Below are 18,993 nucleotides of genomic sequence, written 5' to 3'. Positions count from 1 at the left end.
AGAGGATTCCTGATCTTGATCACCCAGCCATTTGAAATCTCCTTCAAGTTTGGTCTGTGAATAAGCCTGTCTTGCTCATAAGTCAGAAATTATTATGCATAGCCTAATACATAGCCTGAAATTTAGAGAGACAAAAAACAGATGAGCGGTTGCCTGAGTCTGAGGGCGGGAATGAGGATTAACTGTGAATTGACGTGAGGGGTCTGGGGTGGGGGGGGGTGAAAATGTTCTGGAACAGATTTATGGTGATAGCTGCACCACTCAGCAAAGTTACAAAATTATCGTTGGATTATTCACATGAAATGGGTGAGTTTTATACTATGTAAAATATACCTGACTAAAATGTTCTAAGAGAGAGCCTGAACTGCCTTATGAATAGGGCAGGAATACTAGAATATCATCAAAAGCAGGTAAGAGATGCGAACTCTGAAAACTTTCAGATTGCAGTTTAAACGTTGCAGACTTTAAAACTGGATAATTTTGCATTATTATGTTAAATCTATGTGTAGAAGCAAGTATAAGCCTTCAAAGTTGAAACATGACTGCTATCAAATAGCTACTATAATTCAGCATGAACATATGCTGTATTCTCAGATCATAACTTAGAACATAGGAGGCGACCTGAGAGATCTTTAGTCTAGTCCCTTGATTGTTCTGATAAAGCCACCAAAGAGTTGATAAACTGCTTAAGATAACATGAGATTTTATGGTGGCGCTTTCAGATTAGTCCTAAAACGTATCTCGCCTGCATTCTCTTTAATATAGAATGACATAGGATTAAAAAAAAAAAAAAAAAAGGTACAAAGAACCTAAAGGCTGGAACCAGAATGATAATGCAGTAATAATTTTTTTAACTTACTTATATAAAAGCTTCTTTTTTCTTGTTGAAACTAGGAAGACCTCTGCTTGTTAGCTTCAGTCAAACTAAATAACAAAAAACATTCCTCTATTTTGGAAGGAAAATGGATGACTCCTATTTCTTTCATTATTGCTTTGAAAGAAACTGGATTGAATATCTTCCCTACTGAACACTCTCATTTTTATGTTGCTATAAACTATAAGGTAAGAATGAACCTTTCCAAATTTAATGTAATGTACATTTAGAATGCTAGCAAATATTAAATTTCGTATAAATCTTAAGGTACATTATGATTTTCTATATTTGCTATACAAGATTATAGTTAGAAAGGAAGGGATAAATGGCAAGACCAGAAATTCAGGGTTCTCTTAAGTTCAATAATCTTCCCCAAGAAAGGAAGCCTGCAGCATGATCTTCGTATTGAGAAAATGGAGCACATCTACAGCTGGTCGGTTTAGTGCAAAGGTAGTCTGAGCAACTTCACATTTAGTATATTTTCTTTCTTCTTCCAGAATGGCTATATTTAAGATTTCTTAAGAGAGTAAATGACTCAGCAGTTTCTCAAACATGGTAAGTCAGGTGAAATTAAACACATACTAGGACCAGATATTCAAAACCCTCTTCTGTTTCTCGGCAGAGCCTCCCTGCCTGCATACTGCTTTGTAGTATTCATAAGGCTTTAGTTAAATGAGATCCTTCCATGTTAAACTGTGAGCTCCTTGAGGGTGGGGACTGTTTCTTAATCAGCTTTAATTCTTCTAGCACCTAGCATATTTCTAGAAGACAGATGTTTGGTAAACATTTATGACATATGGATGAAGACAGAGGAGCTTCTAATCATGAAAGGTGTTTCAGGCAGAAGAGTTCTACACTCAAGAACAAGTTTATATTATATCAGAAAATGACGATATAGTCAGACATTCATATAACACATGTAAATAATCATATCTATAACTGTGTACATACTCATATATGTGTAGAAAAAAACCACCTTGGTTTTAATATATCAAATTGCTGGTTACTCTACATATGCTGAGTGTAGTGTACTTTTCATCTTTTCTGAATATTCTATTCAATAATTTTTTTCTGAACACCTATAGTCTAGCATTGTTCTACATGCTTAGGATACATTAGTGCATAAAACAAAGGTCCATGCATGCCCTTGTAGAACTTGCATTCTAATGGAGGGAGACAAAAATTATCTCGTATGTCCAAAGGTGGATAAAGTACTACGGAAAAACTGTAGGTGAGGAATGCTGGGTTTAGGGCAGCGTGCGCTATCAGTTAGGTATTGGGCAACAAGAGGGCTAGATGAGAAGGTAAGATCTGAGCAAAACATGAAGGTGGGGAATGTAGCCAAGTGCCTATCTTGGGAAGCAGCTAGTGGCCTGGTGTGTTTGAGCATTGGAGGAACAGCAGCAAGGCCAGATGCCTGGACCTGAGAGAGCAAAAGGAGAAGAAGATAATGTCAGATAGATAATGGGGTGGTGTGGGGAAATGTGAGATCACACAGGCCCTTGGAGATCATTGTCGGGACTTTGGATCTATTCTGAGCGAGAGAAAGTCACTGCCCCGTTTTAAGACAGCCGTCATATAATCAGATTTACATTTTAAATGGATCTTTCTGTGTTAAGAAGAGACTGTAGGAGCCCTTCTGGAAGGAAAACTTGTTGAGAGGCTCTCTGTTTGTTTTTATATTGACAGATTCCTTTGGTAGAAATGAAAGCTTATCGACAAATGGCCCTCCTAGGTTCCGCTTTTGCGTTTGGTTGGAGCAAGTGGAATATAGAATGTGATTCTAAAAAAGTTATATTTAAGGTACAGTATGCAAAAACCTATAAAACTACCTTGTGTTCCAAAAGAAAAGGTACTCAGAAGCTAAATGAATGTAGACCATGGTTTCTCCTCTAAAAAAGATGAAAAAAATTAACATTTAAAATGGAGTTTTAAAACCACTTATTTTTATTTTTGTTAAAAATATAAAACTAAACTATGTAAAGGTTAGGCCTTTATTGTCCATTATGGTACCAAATGCTCTTGATATCAGGCCTTATATCTCTTTACACTGACTCAAGAACAAATGGAAGCCTTTAACTAGAATATATCTATGATCGATCACAAACTCACGTCTGAGAGGGTTAGGCCTCCAATTTAACTTTCTGGCACATTTACTACTTGCCTGATAAAGAAGGTATCTTTTCAAATTCTAGAAGCTGACTGATGAATGTTTTAGCATCAGTGAGCCGCCATATTTATTTATCTTGTTTATTGTGTGTTTCTCCCACTAGAATATAAGCTCCTTGAGGACAGGGTTTTTTTATTGTAGTCATTAGTTATTCATTAATGTTTGTTTATTTGTTTTGTTGTTACTGTTATTACATCCCCAGCACCTACAGCAGTATAATGAATTAACATTTTGATACATTCTATAAAAACCAAAATATAAACAGTTTCATGGTTTAAAAGGGACATTAAGAATATTTCTCTTAATATTAGCAATTCGGGGGAGTAAGTTGAGCCCTTTAAATAATCTTCTACTGCCAAAATACCTAATAGAAGAGGAACTATTAACAGATTTCTCGAATTTTCTTTTGTTAGGTGAGGGAACACCTTACTAAAGAAGAAGAACCTATTCAGAATCCTAACTGGGCCCTTTTGATGTTTAGTGGTGACAGAGCACAAAGGCTCAAGATTGACGAATACAGTGAGGCATTCTCTGAAGCCCTTAAAGAAGAAACTGAGTTTCATTCTACTTTATATCACATGGTTAAGGATTTTGCTTCTGAAGAAGCAATGGAGAAAATTAGGAGCTCCAACTGCCAGTTTCTTGATTCTGTATGCCACATGCTACTCTCGATTAGATTACTCAGCTATTCTTAATCTTCACTGATACATTTTACTCAGTAGGAAGAAATCAAGCAATTTGGAAAAAAATCAGGTATTTCTTCAATAAAAGGTAACAAGTGAATATAGTTCAAATTTTATTTTTTAAAATGTGGGGATTTTCCCTATGAATATTAGTCTACCAAGACTTTTACTGTACGAAGATTTAATCATTCTTTATTTCACTAAATCTGAACAAACAATATTTAATATCTCCTCCTCAAAAAGCTCTTTAGAAGATTATAGGCAAGCTTCCTCCCCATAGTATTTTAATTGGGAAGGTAATCACAAAAAGAGGGAATTCAAAATATCTTACAGTCATTCTGAAAACCTCCGGTTCCAGGCTCTGATTTCCCAGGCAAAAGTTACTAAATTTATACAGTTCAGATACTGAAACGTTAAAAATCAAGATACACACATTAGGATGTGCTGCAGTCACACTGGCGGTGGCCCATTGTGTCGGAGTCTGGTAAATGACCACAAGATATGTTCTAGAGACACGCAGGAGTCTCCATCCTGTGTGGGAGCCGCATCCACAGACTTTTGGAAAAATCGGCCTGTGAGGAAGCTCATCAAAGCTGCAAACAGTACAATTAACGCAACAGAAAGCCAGAGTGCCTTATTAGCCTTTCTGATGGAAGTCTTGAGATTTGTAGACCAGGAAGCTATTGCGTCATAACTATAAGAAAAACACAAATTCAGAATTTTGCAATCACAGTAATCTGTTGTTAGAAACACTCCTTTTGCCAACAATATCAACCGCGTCATCGATCTGCCATATATATCACCAATACTGCTTAGTAATAAACTACATTATGTGATCTCTTGTCTTGGTTTAGGCCAATCTTCCCACTGCCTCCAATCCTTATCATTTTTAGAATTAAAGAAATAATGTGTTATGGTGAGAATCTGAAAATTATGTGGTTTAGGCATTATTTAACTCCTAACAAGTACATACAAGTGTTTAGCTCATTCTTTCAATCAGGTAAGACAACATGTTCTGTGTTGGAAACAGAAGCATTATTTATTGGGTAGAGTTGGATATATGTGTATGTACGTATGTGTGTATATATAAACATGTCACTTATTTCTCACCGTACCCTAGACTTCTGCTGTACTGAAATTTAAACTCTATTTCTTTTAGAAACACCCACAAAAAAGCTGATGACAGTATCATTTAAGTCTCTGAAAATAGTTAACTCTGGACTAGACACTGTACTAAGCATTTTACACATGCTAATTCATTTGATCGTGACAACAAAACAATGACATAGGTTCTATTATCATCCCTATTTTATAGATGAGGAAATTGGTGCTCCAAAATGGATCACACATGAGTGAGAGAACTGGAAGTTGGACGTAGGCCTTCTGGCTTTAGGCCCTGACTCCTCACACTGTGAATTCTGCCTCTTGTAACTCTTAGGTTCAGGGCTAACTCCTGTAGACCATATGAAGTTTGGTATTCATCTTAAACTTAACAATTTGATAGGTCCTTTAGTAATTTAATTAAGAGTAATACTGTTAATCCTGCCTTATCTTTCCCCAATTCCACCAAAATGTTGTAATTTTAACAAGTAGACAACTTACACTGAAGAGACATCCCATTTTGATGGATTATTTCTCTTTTCAGTAAGACTTGGCTTTCTGGTCCTTTCTACTATTTCTTCTCCAGGTGGTTCTGAGTCATCTTTAGTTCTGTAAATAAGTATTTTTTAAAATATTCAAAGTTGAAGATAAACTATAATTATACAATATTGCTAAATTTTACTGTATTAATAAAGATGCTCACAAATGACACCTATATGGGCAAAAAATTACCTTCACAAATCTAGCAAATTCCAGGGTCTTTTCTAACTTAAGACTTCAAACTTGCAGCTCTGAGCACTACAACTATTCACAAATCACATTTATATAGTGCTGTATAGTTTATAAGTATTAAACAATGAATTGTCTGTTTAATGATGCAGCATTGATCTCATCTCCATGGAATAAAAGTGATCCCCACTGTTTATGCCCCAGCTCACACCAGGTTAATAAGCACACCAAATTTCACCTACTTTAGTTCACATTTTTCTTCTTCAGCATCTGCCCAGGAATAGGTGCTGATAAATCGATGTAATGAGGGACGGTGTTCACTCTGCTTTGTCCCCAAAATACGCCTACATAAAGATGATTATAACCACTTGTCAAATAAAACACATCCATAGTCATTATCAATTTATTTCCTACTACCTAAATCAATACAAAAATGATTATGTTCTAATTTTTCCCTGTACCTTCATATAACATTTATTTCTTAATAATTTCATCATCACATGCCAGCTTTTATAATTATTCTGCTTATATTCTGTATAAATCAAATGTATCACCTACTTTAAACATTTACTTTAGTCCAGTTAAAAATTGTAAAGTCCCCAAAGAGCAACCATAAAATTACACTTACCAACTGCTTGACCTCCTACTGAATCGGTCATTATTTTCCATCCCAGCTACCTTTAAAGTTCAGATGGTAAAGAAATAATAAAATACGAATTTAGTGAAATTTATACTTTTGTCATATGGAAATGAATTTGCTTTTGACTGAGAATAGTTAGAAATGTGCCTACCATTCCTGCATTTCCAATATTTCTGGGTAAAGAGGCAATGGTCACTCTTCGAAGAGAAGATGGCTACTCGAAGGGGGAAATGTACATTTAGAAAATTCTTAATATTTTATCCTTGTATGCAACACTGATGAATCCTTGTACATACACATCCATGCACTTGACTAATGCTGAGTTAAACAGTCGACATTTTTAAGGATTTTGTTACGGCCAAATTGCCTTCCGGAAATATTCTACCAATTTATATTCCACTTTCCCCAACATTGGGTGAGTATGATTTTTACCAATCAAATAAGGAGTATAAGCTTTCTTGTTTAGGTTTGCATTTATTTGACTTCTAGTAACACTGAACATCTTTTTTCTATGTTGAATAGCCATGTGTATATCTGCTCTGAGAACCACCTGTTTATGATTTTTATCCATGTTAATTTTGTCCATAGAAATTTTTTTCACTGTTAATTTAGCTAATTCTATTAATCTCTTCCTCTCTTTTGCTACCATTTCTTTTATGCTTAGAAAAGTTTTCCCCTACTCAAGAGGATATAAATATACACCTATATTTATAGCCTTTTTTCATGGCTTCATTTTTTCCACTTAATACATTTAAGGATAGGCAAATTATTTTAATGAATGGATGCATTTATAGCCTTGAGATTTGCACAGAAAGATGATACATAGTATTATGTTATTCTTAAAGTTTAAATAAGTTCAACTTCAGTAAATAAAAACATTTTAAATATAGGAAAAAAACTAAAGTTTTATGTGACTCCTTTTCTGAAACCACCATCCCTAATTTAATTTCATAGATTAGTTGAGCATCAAGAATTGTGACCCAAGAAACTTGGGTTCAAATCATGGTTCTGTCACTACATGATCATTACTAATCACTTACATTCTGTGCTTCTCCCTTTCCTCATCTGTGAAAAAGAGATTTGAATGGAATGGTTTTAAAGTCAGTTGCTCAAGAACTCAATTACAAAATTCTGTGAAATCCTGATTTTCAAATTGGCAAAAACTGCTGGTTTCACTTTCTCCCTTTCTTATGTAATAACAAACTCCTTGAATTTTCAGTTAGGCATACAGATTCCAGAATAAAAACTATTTCCAGTCTTATTTGCAATGAAGAGTAAAAAGGGAAATGTTATCTGGGACTTCTAGGAAGCTATCTTTAGAAGAAGAGGGAATACCTGTCTTTGCTTTTTTCTTTTTCTTGGAAAGTGACTCAATGCAATTATCAGGCCTTGGTGCCCAGAACTGAAGAGGCATCTTAGACCACAAAGTGGAAGCAAAGGGCTGAGGGTGATGAAGCAGCAAGAGAGAGAGAGGAGGAGACGAGGCCCTGCAAATTTTGTGAAGCTGCTCTACCATTGTGAGACTGCATATTTCAACCTTCTGTTTTACATGAGAGAAGCTATCATTATACTGGCTTTCCTCTCACTGCCAGGCAAACTTATTTGATATGCCAATATAGCAGGAAATATAAAAGCATACATATAAACAAGTATATACACACATATGCGAATTAAAACCATTGTTTCATGTTTTACATTTAAAGCTATGTTGCTTCAAATATTTTAAAACTATCTCACTTATAACATTCAATGGACATTTTGTCAGTGAATCAGTAAATGATTTAGTAATTACCTTGGAGTTTAGAGAAGCTGAGCGTTTTTTAATTTGGCAGTCATCTGAAAGGAAAAACACATTTACACATTTTAGAAGTTGTATTTGTAAGTTCTGCTAATGCAATGGTCTCAATTCTTTACAAAGAAAAGCAATGGTCAGAAAATATTTACGGGGGTGTCAGAAACATGTATACACATTTTAAGAGATGTTATTTATAACATCTCAAGCAATACATTGTTCAATTGAGCAATATTGCTCAAGCAATAGTTCGCCGTAATCAGAAGTGTCTGGACGCTGATGGTGACCACTTTGAGCACCTCTTGTAATTGCAGAAGTCAAATGTGACTTGTATTCATCTTTCATTATTTGTATATATTGAGTATTACAATTAATAGCCTTTTTCTTTCTTAAAATGTGTATACATTTTTTTGGCACCTTCTGTATTTAAGACTCTGAAGACCATCGAAGATATAAATATCAGGTTATTTACTTGGTGATTTAAAACAATTACCACCATCTTAACCAATGGAATACAGTTCTCTATGGCACAGCAGATGTCGAGAATGCCGACCCTGCACATAGTAGGCAGTACATGAATGGCTGCTGAATAAATGAATCCAAAAGCACAGATAGAAGATTATCAAATGTTTACATTTCTACAAGAGGAACAGATCAGTAAGAATTTTCAGAAAAGTTCATACTACTTATTTAAAATAAACTATGATAAGATTTATATAAACCTTTGTTAAGATATTTTCCATGGCCTTATCTACGTCCCTATTTTCCAATTCATCGGTCAGCTTGCTGTGCCAGTGTCATTCCTTCGATGAGGAATACAAAACCACTGTTGATGAGAGTGGCTCATTTAAGTCACTAGACCATGCTTATGTGTGGAGAAAGAGCCAATTCTAACATATCCTAAGTAGGAGACGCGAGGGTCAACTCAATGGTTTGGATTAAATGTATTTTCTGATCTCAGCAACTTATATTGGTTTAATGAATTTCTGACGTCATTATCAAACAATCATTCTTGCCTCCCAACCTGTTATCGAACTGACATCTTACTTTTGGCTATATGACAGGAATGGGTTATTCTTTTAATGCAACCTTAACTTAAGGGTCTTATACTAAAGACATAATAAAGAATTAGTAAGAGAGAGAATAAAAGAGGCGAATGTTAGAAAAACATAACCAGTACTATTATCTTAAACTTTTATTACCTTCATCTTCAAGAGGGTTAAAAGATCTTTCATTTTGCAAAAGAACCTGTTTCAATTCTTCTAATTCAGCATGCTCTTTAGCATACATTCTCTTCAGGTTTTCTACATGCTGAATCATGACTTCAACTGCTTTACTAACCCGGCTTTCCTAGTAGGAAAAAACAAAACAAAACACACACACAGACACACACACAAATTTATACTGAAAATACTATTCTTGATACCCAGTTAAACAGTGGTGATTAGAAACATGCATATATCTTCACTCCATCCCTAAATCCTGCTAAAATGACGATAAAGGTATATTTTTTAAGAAGGCATGAGTCCACAAGGGCAAATAGAACAGGAAAAGATATAATAGCAATAAAATTTTGAAAGCCTGCTAGTAGACAGACTAGTGATAAATGACTAAGACCTGAAAAAGCTAAACCCTGAAAAAAGCGGTAAGAAAAACCAAGAAGCTACCTAGGTTGCACCACAGAAATCCCCAAAGACTTGGGAATTAGTGATGCCTCTGAAATTAAGTTTGAAAGGTGGATATGTGAACAGAAGAATTGTTTGAAAATCTGTGTAAAAAAATAAACAAAACAGAAACAAACACATAGCTACAGAGAACAAACTGATGGTTGCCAGCTGAGAGGGGGGTTGGGGACAGGGTGGAAAAGGTGAAGGGATTTAAAAAATATACAAATTGGCAGTTCCAAAATAGTCAAGGGAATGTGAAGTACAGCATAGGGAATATAGTCAATAATATTGTTATGACTATGTATGGTGCTAGGTGGGTACTAGACTTATCAGGGGGAATCACTTCATAAGTTACATAAATGTCTAATCACTGTGCTGTACACTTAATATAATATTGAATGTCAACTGTAATTGAAAAAAAATTTTTTTAAGTGATTAGATCCAGATTCCCTCCCTTTCTCAGGCCAACCAAGCAACTTCCTCTCTTGGTAGAAAGACTACAAAGGTTGAATAACTAGAGAAAGTTAAACAGAGGGTCTATGGATTGGGCAGTAACTGACAATTGATAGTAGATCATACTGAAAAGAATAGATTTAAGCAAAAGTCTGTATACATATTGAAAATTGAGATACCTGGCCTTATTCTTCCTTCCTGCTCTCAAAAACTGGTAGCCAGGTTTATACCCAATGGGCAGACAGCTAGAAAATTTTTCTCTGATGAATCTAACATCCCAAGATCAAAGTCCTAAAATTACTGATATTAAGAGTACTCCAATGAAACATCCTAGCTTGTGTGAAGCTCAGAATTAATAAGAACCTTCCCCATCCAACATACAAAGAGCTGCCAATCAGCTGTATAGTGGATCATCAGATGTTGCAGGAAAACCTCTAGCATAAAAGGAGAAAATAGAAACACAAGAAAAAGCATGCTGGAAGAAATAAACCAAAAAACCCGAAAAGTTCAAGGAAACTATCAATATCTTCAGAGAATTAAAAATTAGTATTGCATCCATGAAATAAGAACGAGGTATAATTAAAAAACAATTCTCTAAAAATAAAAAAGAATCTGGAAATTAAAAATATGACAAAAATAAATAACAATAGAAGAGTTTCAAGATAAGGTTGAGGAACTCTCTCTAAAACTAGACCAGTAAGACCAGTTATGAAAAGCTATGAAAAAGGACCAGTTCAGGAGATCCAACATACAAAGAATTCAAGAAAGTATCGAAAATGTAGAAAAATTCCACAAAATGTACAAAAGGAAATAATTCAAGAAAATTTCCAGAGCTCAAGAATATAATTTGCCAGCTTGAACTTGTTCATTCTAGGCCTAAAACAGTAGATGAAAATAAGCCCATACCAAGAGAGGACAGTAGGGATAAAAGTATATCCTAAAAACTCAGGAAAGGAAAAAGAGGTTATAAACAAAGCCTCAAGACTCAGAATGGTGTCTAACTTTGAACAACAACAGAACAACAACAGCAACACCAGAAGCTAAAAAGAAAATCAAGCAATGAAAAAAATTCTAGAGGAAATGATCTCTCACCGAGAATTTTTCACCCAGCTTGAATATCGATTAAGTGTAAGAATAAAGACATTTTCTGCTATCAAAAAGTTTACCAGGCATTCTTTTTCTCAGGAAGTTACGGGATGAGATGTTCCACCAAAATAAAAAAATAAATCAGCAAAGAAGGATTTTGGAAATAGGATTCAACTCAAGAGAGAAGTGAAAGGAATCTTCATTTAAGAGTTCCCAAGATTCTGTGGTGAGCCTAAAGAACAACTAGTTCAAATTTGGCAGGTTAGAAATCTCTGGAAGCAACATCTCAAAGAAGAAATTGACAGAATGCTTGAGGAGCTTGAATCTATTGCAAGTTCTAGACTCTCTAGGAGAGGTTAGCAATAAATTAGAGATAAGTAAGAGAAAACTAAGCAAATAAACACTGCAAAGAAAAATTATTAACTTCGGGAAGAACATGAATTTGTACAAGGAAGGAAAAGCCATCATAATAGACTATCTTTGCTATGAATAGAATTTACCTGGTCAAAATGTTTACACATAATATTGAACTGACTAATATTCATCCACTAACTTTTGTTTTGAAAAATTTTATTTACTTTTATTTTTTTAATTAAAGTTTATTGGGGTGATAATTTTTAATTTAAAAATGTATTATGAAAATTTCCAAACAGACATAAAAAGTAGAAAATAAATCCGCAAACATCATCCATCAACCAGCTTCAAGAACCATCAACATTTTGCCATATGAGTTTCATCTCCTCCTCAGTTCTGAATGCTATTAGTTTTAATACAAGTATGGGACATCATGTTGTATCACTCTTAGGTACTTCAATAAGTATCTAAAAAATACAAAGTGTACTACCTTAGGTAACCAAAATGCCATGATCACACCTAATAAAATTAACAGAAACACCTTAATGTTATCTAGTTCCTATTCAAATTTTCCAATTTTTTCAAAAATGTTTTTACAGTTTTGTTTGAATTGGAATCTAAATACAAAGTACATTTATTGTATTGTTTTCTTTTTATAACATTACTGTGTAACTCACAATATAAAATTATTTTAAAGTGAACAACTCAGTGGCATTTAGTACATTCACAATGTTGTGCAACCACCACTTCTATCTAGTTCAAAACATTTTTTTCATTGCCCCCAAATAAAATCCCATACACATTAAGCAGTCACTCCCCATTAACCACTTGCCCCAGCTCCTGGCAAGCACTAATCTGCTACCTTTCTCTAAAGATTTACCCATTCTAGATACTACATGTAGACGGAATCATACAATATGTGACGTGTGTGTCTAGTTTCTATACTTAGCATGTTTTCCAGATTCATCTACATTATACATGTATCAGCAGTTCATTCCTTTTTATAGCAAAATAATATATTAATAATATAATAATAATACTGCAATTTCACACCCTCCTCAATACTAGTTATTTTTCTCCCCTTTTTAAAAAAATATTATAGTTATTCTAGTGGGTGTGAAGTGGTATGTCCTTATGGTTTTGGTTTGCATTTTACTAATGATTCCCTAACCTTTTCATGTGATTTTGGCCATTTGCATACCTTCTTTGGAGAAATGTCTTTTCAAGTCTTTTGCCCATTTTTAAATTGGGTTGTTTTTGTTTTTAAGTTGTAAGCATTCTTTATAGGGTCTGGATATTAGACCCTTAGTTATTTGATTTGCAAATATTTTCTCCATTCAGTAGATTGTCTTTTTACTTTCTTGATAATTTCTTTGGCTACATTAAAGTTTTTACTTTTGAGGAAGTCCAATTTATCTATTTTTTGTTGTTGTTTTTCCTTTTGGTGTCGTATACTCATTTATTTAACAAATATTTATTGAGTATCTGCTATCTATTAGGCACGTTTCAGAAATAGGGGATGCAAGCAGTAAGCTATACAGATAAATATTCCTGCTTTTATGGAGCTTATATTCTAGTGGGAAGAGACAGAAAATAAACAAGATGTCAATAAAATATATATCATGTTTGAAGGTGAACAGTGCTATGAAAAACAAGAAACAATAAAAGAGGGCATTAAAATCTCTGGGGTGAGAAGGGTTGAAATTTTACAGAGGATGTCATGGTAGACCATTTGTGGGGACAGAGCCCCAAAAAGCAGTTTCCAGGCTCTCGGCCTCACATAGAAAGGTGTTGGCTCAGGTAGTAAATGGCCGTCAACTGTGATCAAATGGCCATCAGCTGTGGCTAGTTGGCCGTCAGCTGTAACCAGTGAGCCATTGGCCACGAATATAACTGCCGTGGCTATGCTAGCAGCAAATGGGGCTAGCAAGAAGATGGTGGCTGAGCCTGCAAGCGGTGCAGTGAGGGTTGCAAACAGTGTGGCTCCTGGTTCCTGTGTCTCCAACCCAGCCGCCAGCGAGAGTATAGTGGTGTGACTCCCCTACCTATGGCTCCTTGGGTGTTCCTTTTTGGCCTCACCATATCCTGCATTCTTATGTGGGGAGCAGGACCAGAGACCCTGCAGGCCTCCCCGCACGACAAATGGCGCAGCGAGCAGGGTACGGTGCCGGCCAAAGCTCTCCGAAGGGCAGTGGAGCAGTTTGTGCCTATGAACACTCAGTTGCAAGAAGACCAGGAGGAGCAGCTGCCGGAGAGCTGGACCCCGTGGAGGGGTGGGAAGACGTGGACGGTTCCCCAACCAGCAGAGGCCGGAGAAAGCGAAGGTCCTTGCGGCCCTGTGGGCTGGGAAGTGCTTGCTGAGGCAGCCCGGCTGCAGGACTTGTAGTCCCAGGAGGAAAGGCTTGCTGAGTCCTCCGTGGGAGATGAGGGTGAGGTCAAGGTCATCCCTCACCCCCAGGACAGCCCTGGCGAATGACTATGGACTATGGGGAATTGCCTTCCATCCCTAATTTAATGGACCACTTGACTGTTTGGGAATATACCACCATGTATTGGAACTGAGGGATGTTTGCTTTTGTGTCTTGACCGGCCACCATCGAGAATATGTAAGCACCTTGACTGTGAGCTGCTGTTGTTCCAGCACAGTACCCTGAGAGGCCCAGAGAGAGTGGCAGTGCCCTCAGAGCCCTGGCTGAGCCCAGGAAGTCTGGCTGTGCCCAGAGAGAGTGGCAGTGCCCTGAGAAGCCCTGGCTGTGCCCGGGGAGACTGGTGGTACCCTAAGAAGTCCAGGAAATCTGGCTGTGTCCAGAAGGACTGCTGGTGCCCTGAGAAACCCTGGCTGTGCCCGGGGAGACTGGTGGTACCCTAAGAAGTCCAGGAAGTCTGGCTGTGTCCAGAAGGACTGGTGGTGCCCTGAGAAACCCTGGCTGTGCCCGGGGAGACTGGTGGTACCCTAAGAAGTCCAGGAAGTCTGGCTGTGCCCAGAAGGACTGGTGGTGCCCTGAGAAGCCCTGGCTGTGCCCGGGGAGACTGGTGGTACCCTAAGAAGTCCAGGAAGTCTGGCTGTGTCCAGAAGGACTGGTGGTGCCCTGAGAAACCCTGGCTGTGCCCGGGGAGACTGGTGGTACCCTAAGAAGTCCAGGAAGTCTGGCTGTGCCCAGAAGGACTGGTGGTGCCCTGAGAAGCCCTGGCTGTGCCCGGGGAGACTGGTGGTACCCTAAGAAGTCCAGGAAGTCTGGCTGTGTCCAGAAGGACTGGTGGTGCCCTGAGAAACCCTGGCTGTGCCCGGGGAGACTGGTGGTACCCTAAGAAGTCCAGGAAGTCTGGCTGTGCCCAGAAGGACTGGTGGTGCCCTGAGAAGCCCTGGCTGTGCCCGGGGAGACTGGTGGTACCCTAAGAAGTCCAGGAAGTCTGGCTGTGTCCAGAAGGACTGGTGGTGCCCTGAGAAACCCTGGCTGTGACCAGAGAGCTTGGCTGTGTCCAGGAAATAGCATTCACCTCCAGGCTCCTCGCACAGGGCCCCTCGCGGAAGACGCCTGTCGCGTAGATTGTGAGGCGAGAGCCTGTAGGGGTGGAGTGTGGGGACAGAGCCCCAAAAAGCAGTTTCCAGGCTCTTGGCCTCACATAGAAAGGTGCTGGCTCAGGTAGTAAATGGCCATCGACTGTGATCAAATGGCCATCAGCTGTGGCTAGTTGGCCAAAGCTCCCCGAAGGGTGGTGGAGCAGTTTGTGTGTATGAACACTCAGTTGCAGGAAGACCCGGAGGAGCAGCTGCCTGAGAGCTGGACCTCGTGGAGGGGTGGGAAGACGTGGACGGTTCCCCAACCAGCAGAGGCCGGAGAAAGCGAAGGTCCTTGCGACCCTGTGAGCTGAGTGCTTGCTGAGGCAGCCCGGATGCAGGACTTGTAGTCCCAGGAGGAAAGGCTTGCTGAGTCCTCCGTGGGAGCTGAGGGTGAGGTCAAGGTCATCCCTCACCCCCAGGACAGCCCTGGCGAATGACTATGGACTATGGGGAATTGCCTTCCATCCCTAACTTAATGGACCACTTGACTGTTTGGGAACATACCACTATGTAGTGGAACTGGGGGATGTTTGCTTTTGTGTCTTGACCGGCCACCATCGAGAATATGTAAGCACCTGGACTGTGAGTCGTTGTTGTTCCAGCACGGTACCCTGAGAGGCCCAGAGAGAGTGGCAGTGCCCTGAGAACCCTGGCTGAGTCCAGGAAGTCTGACTGTGTCCAGAGAGTGTGGCAGTGCCCTGAGAGCCCTGGCTGAGTCCAGGAAGTCTGGCTGTGTCCAGAGAGTGTGGCAGTGCCCTGAGAGCCCTGGCTGTGTCCAGGAAGTCTGGCTGAGCCCAGAGAGAATGGCAGAGCCCTGAGAAACCCTGGCTGTTCCCGGGGAGACTGGTGGTACCCTAAGAAGTCCAGGAAGTCTGGCTGTGCCCAGAAGGACTGGTGGTGCCCTGAGAAACCCTGGCTGTGACCAGAGAGCTTGGCTGTGTCCAGGAAATAGCATTCACCTCCAGGCTCCTCGCACAGGGCCCCTCGCGGAAGACGCTTGTCGCGTAGATTGTGAGGCGAGAGCCTGTAGGGGTGGAGTGTGGGGACAGAGCCCCAAAAAGCAGTTTCCAGGCTCTTGGCCTCACATAGAAAGGTGCTGGCTCAGGTAGTAAATGGCCGTCGACTGTGATCAAATGGCCATCAGCTGTGGCTAGTTGGCCGTCAGCTGTAACCAGTGAGCCATTAGCCATGAATATAACTGCCGTGGCTAGGCTAGCAGAAAAAGGGGGAGCTAGCAAGAAGATGGGGGCTGAGTCTGCAAGCGGCACAGTGAGGGTTGAGAATTGTGTGGCTCCTGTTTCCTGTCTCCAACCCAGCCGCCAGCAAGAGTATAGAGATATGACTCCCCTACCTATGGCTCCGTGGGTGTTCCTTTTTGGCCTCGCCATATCCTGCGTTCTTATGTGGGGAGCAGGACCAGAGACTCTGCAGGCCTCCCCGCACGACACCATTTATGAAGGTGATATTTGAACAAGAATTGAAGAATATTAGAGCTAAGATGTGTAGATACCTAGAAAAATAGTATTCTAGGAAGAGAGAACAGCTGGAACTAGCGGCCTGAGATGGCAGTCTGCTTAGCATGTCTGATGAACAAAAAGGAGACCAGTGTCGTTAGAGTAAGATAATTCAGGAAGACACTCATAGGAGATAAACTCCAAGAGGCAAGAGGGCAGGGTCACCATGTAAATGTTTTTAAGCCATCTTAAAGGACTTTGGTTTTATTCTGAAAAAAAGTGAAGAGCCACCAAAGGGCTTTACACAAAAAAGGAACATGATCTGGCTTAGGTTTTTAAAGGATTTTTCTGGCTGCTTTATTGAGAATAGACTATGTTGGAAGTAGGATTGGATGTGGATAGAAAGAGGGAGAGCATTTAGAAAGACAGTGTATTGATCTGAGAAAAACAGATGGTGGCTTAGATCAAGGTGTTTGTTAGCAACGGAGAGGAAAATAAGCGGTTGAATTCTGAATATATTCTGATGGAAGAGTGAACAGGACTTCCTATAGAACAGGATGTGCTGTGTGAAAAAAAAAGTGTTGAGAATTACCCCTAAGGGTTTTCAATCTAAGCAGTTGGAGGGGCTGAGGTGCCCTTGACCTTCGTAAGGAAACCATACATGGAACAGGTGTTGGAGGGACCGTGAGCTGTTTATTTTGGGATATGTTAAGTTTGAGTTGTTTATCAAACATCCGAGTGGAAATGCTGCATTGTCAGTAGCATATTTTAGTCTGGAACTCACTGCAGATATTGAGAGTAAGTATGATGCCTCAGGGATAGTAGGGATTGAGTACAGATGGAGATCAGATGTATAAGGGTGAAGCGCTGGGGCCCATCGATATAAAGAGGCCTGGGAGAAAGGGTGGGAGCAGTAAAGGAGCCAGGGAAGGAGTGACCTATGATGTAGAGAGAAAAAAAACCACAAGAGAATGTGGTACATAAAAGCCAAGTGAGGAGAGTGGTTCCTGGAGGAGAAAGAACTCAGCCAAGTCGAATGTAACAGATAGGTTAAGGAGAATGAGTAGGTTAAGGCTGATTAGAACAGGTGTTAGAATGGGAGGAAAGAAATTGGAGACAGTGAATACAGTTCTGTTGAGGAGATTTGCTATAAATAGGGGCAAGGAAAGAGGGTAAAGGAGAAACAGTCAAAGATTTTTGTTTGTTTGTTTTGTGTTATTCTTCCAATCTTAAAAATAACATTTGTGTGCTGATGGGAATGACTGTAGAGTGGAGAAAAACTGAAGATGGAGGGAAGTGGGGAGAAGTAGGGCTCAAGTTTCTGAGTCAATTATAAGGGATAGGATCTTGTACACAGTTGGAATAGTTAGCATTAGCTAGGATTAGAAAGAACTCATCTTTCATTCTCAGAAGGAAAGCAGAGTATAAGGGCTCAGATGCTAGTAAGTTCAGAGCTTGTGGCCATTCCCTTCTGATTGCCTCAATGTTCTCAGGTAGAAAGTAAAGCCATTATTTGATAGAGAAGATGGGAGAGGACATAATGATGGAGAAAGGAGAGAATGTGAAATTGATATTTAGCAGAGAGAGCGAGTGAATGGTGGGAGGCCCAAAGGACCCGCTTGAGGTTTGTGGTGATGAATTTCAAGAGAGCTAGTCAGCATAGAGGCATGATGTTTTCCATCTGTGCAGGTATGAGCAGGAGGAGAAGTGGATTTAAAGAGTTGTAGATTTTCCAGATGAGTTAAAATAAAGCAAAAGAGGGAAAAGTGTTGAGGGTTCATGTAAAGGAGCAAATATTGTGTTCGTGGAATTTAAGCTTGGTTAGGAAGGAAGAGAGGTCAACAACAGGGTGAGGGACAGTGAAAAGGTGTGAGGGAACAGAGATTGATAAAAGAACTAAATATTCATCTTCATAGTGGGAAACCAATAAATACCTAAAACTGAAAATAAATCACTAAGTGACAGCGTAAGTATGTTATTTAGAGAGATGGATATAAATAGAAAAACCAAGAGTTGAAAGTTGTTCTTCTTCAACATGGAAAATTGGGTTAATAAGCCTTATCTAACTACTAAACTTTTTAGATAACTTTAACAAAAACAAAAAAATATATATTATTATCTAGCGAGAAGATAAAAAGGAAATAGAATATTAAAAATGTATAGTAAATTAAACATTAATCAAACTAAAACTACTACCACAGTGAAATTTCTCCTTAAGAAAATATATTTTTAAAACTTTGTTTAGGTATAGATTCAAAAAATGAAAGTCTTCCCACATTTTCCCACAAAGAAATTTTGTAATTCTAGTTCTCTATGAATAAGTGTGCAAAGATGCATGTACAAGAATATTTATTGTAGCATTGTTTATAATAGCAAAATATCAAGATCATTCTGAAATGATCAAATATAGGAGACTGGTTAAATAATT

The 18,993-nt window shown here is 38.8% G+C and overlaps 2 protein-coding genes across 5 annotated transcripts in view; one reads left to right on the top strand and one right to left on the bottom strand.

The window, feature by feature from the left end:
* DNAI7 (dynein axonemal intermediate chain 7) overlaps window positions 1-3,839 on the top strand; it is a 64,024-nt gene extending 60,185 nt beyond the window's left edge. For all 3 annotated transcript variants that reach the window (XM_033117896.1, XM_033117895.1, XM_033117894.1), the window contains 3 exons: window positions 895-1,062; window positions 2,564-2,677; window positions 3,458-3,839. In XM_033117896.1, coding sequence (XP_032973787.1) covers window positions 895-1,062; window positions 2,564-2,677; window positions 3,458-3,739 — 564 coding nt within the window. In that variant the 3' untranslated portion in view covers window positions 3,740-3,839. The remainder of the gene's footprint in view (window positions 1-894; window positions 1,063-2,563; window positions 2,678-3,457) is intronic.
* A 17-nt stretch (window positions 3,840-3,856) lies between these two features.
* IRAG2 (inositol 1,4,5-triphosphate receptor associated 2) overlaps window positions 3,857-18,993 on the bottom strand; it is a 32,793-nt gene continuing 17,656 nt past the window's right edge. Inside the window, exons 11-17 of one of the 2 annotated variants that reach the window (XM_033117898.1) lie at window positions 9,192-9,339; window positions 7,990-8,033; window positions 6,349-6,411; window positions 6,186-6,235; window positions 5,800-5,901; window positions 5,330-5,437; window positions 3,858-4,421 (exon numbers count right to left, since the gene is read on the bottom strand). In XM_033117898.1, coding sequence (XP_032973789.1) covers window positions 4,178-4,421; window positions 5,330-5,437; window positions 5,800-5,901; window positions 6,186-6,235; window positions 6,349-6,411; window positions 7,990-8,033; window positions 9,192-9,339 — 759 coding nt within the window. In that variant the 3' untranslated portion in view covers window positions 3,858-4,177. Of the gene's footprint in view, window positions 4,422-5,329; window positions 5,438-5,799; window positions 5,902-6,185; window positions 6,236-6,348; window positions 6,412-7,989; window positions 8,034-9,191; window positions 9,340-18,993 lie in introns of both variants that reach the window. The other variant, XM_033117897.1, reaches the window with a different exon arrangement.

This window comes from Rhinolophus ferrumequinum, chromosome 10 (genome assembly GCF_004115265.2).
Source record: "Rhinolophus ferrumequinum isolate MPI-CBG mRhiFer1 chromosome 10, mRhiFer1_v1.p, whole genome shotgun sequence".
Classification (NCBI taxonomy): Eukaryota; Metazoa; Chordata; class Mammalia; order Chiroptera; family Rhinolophidae; genus Rhinolophus; species Rhinolophus ferrumequinum.
This window is presented reverse-complemented; position numbering and strand designations above follow the sequence as displayed.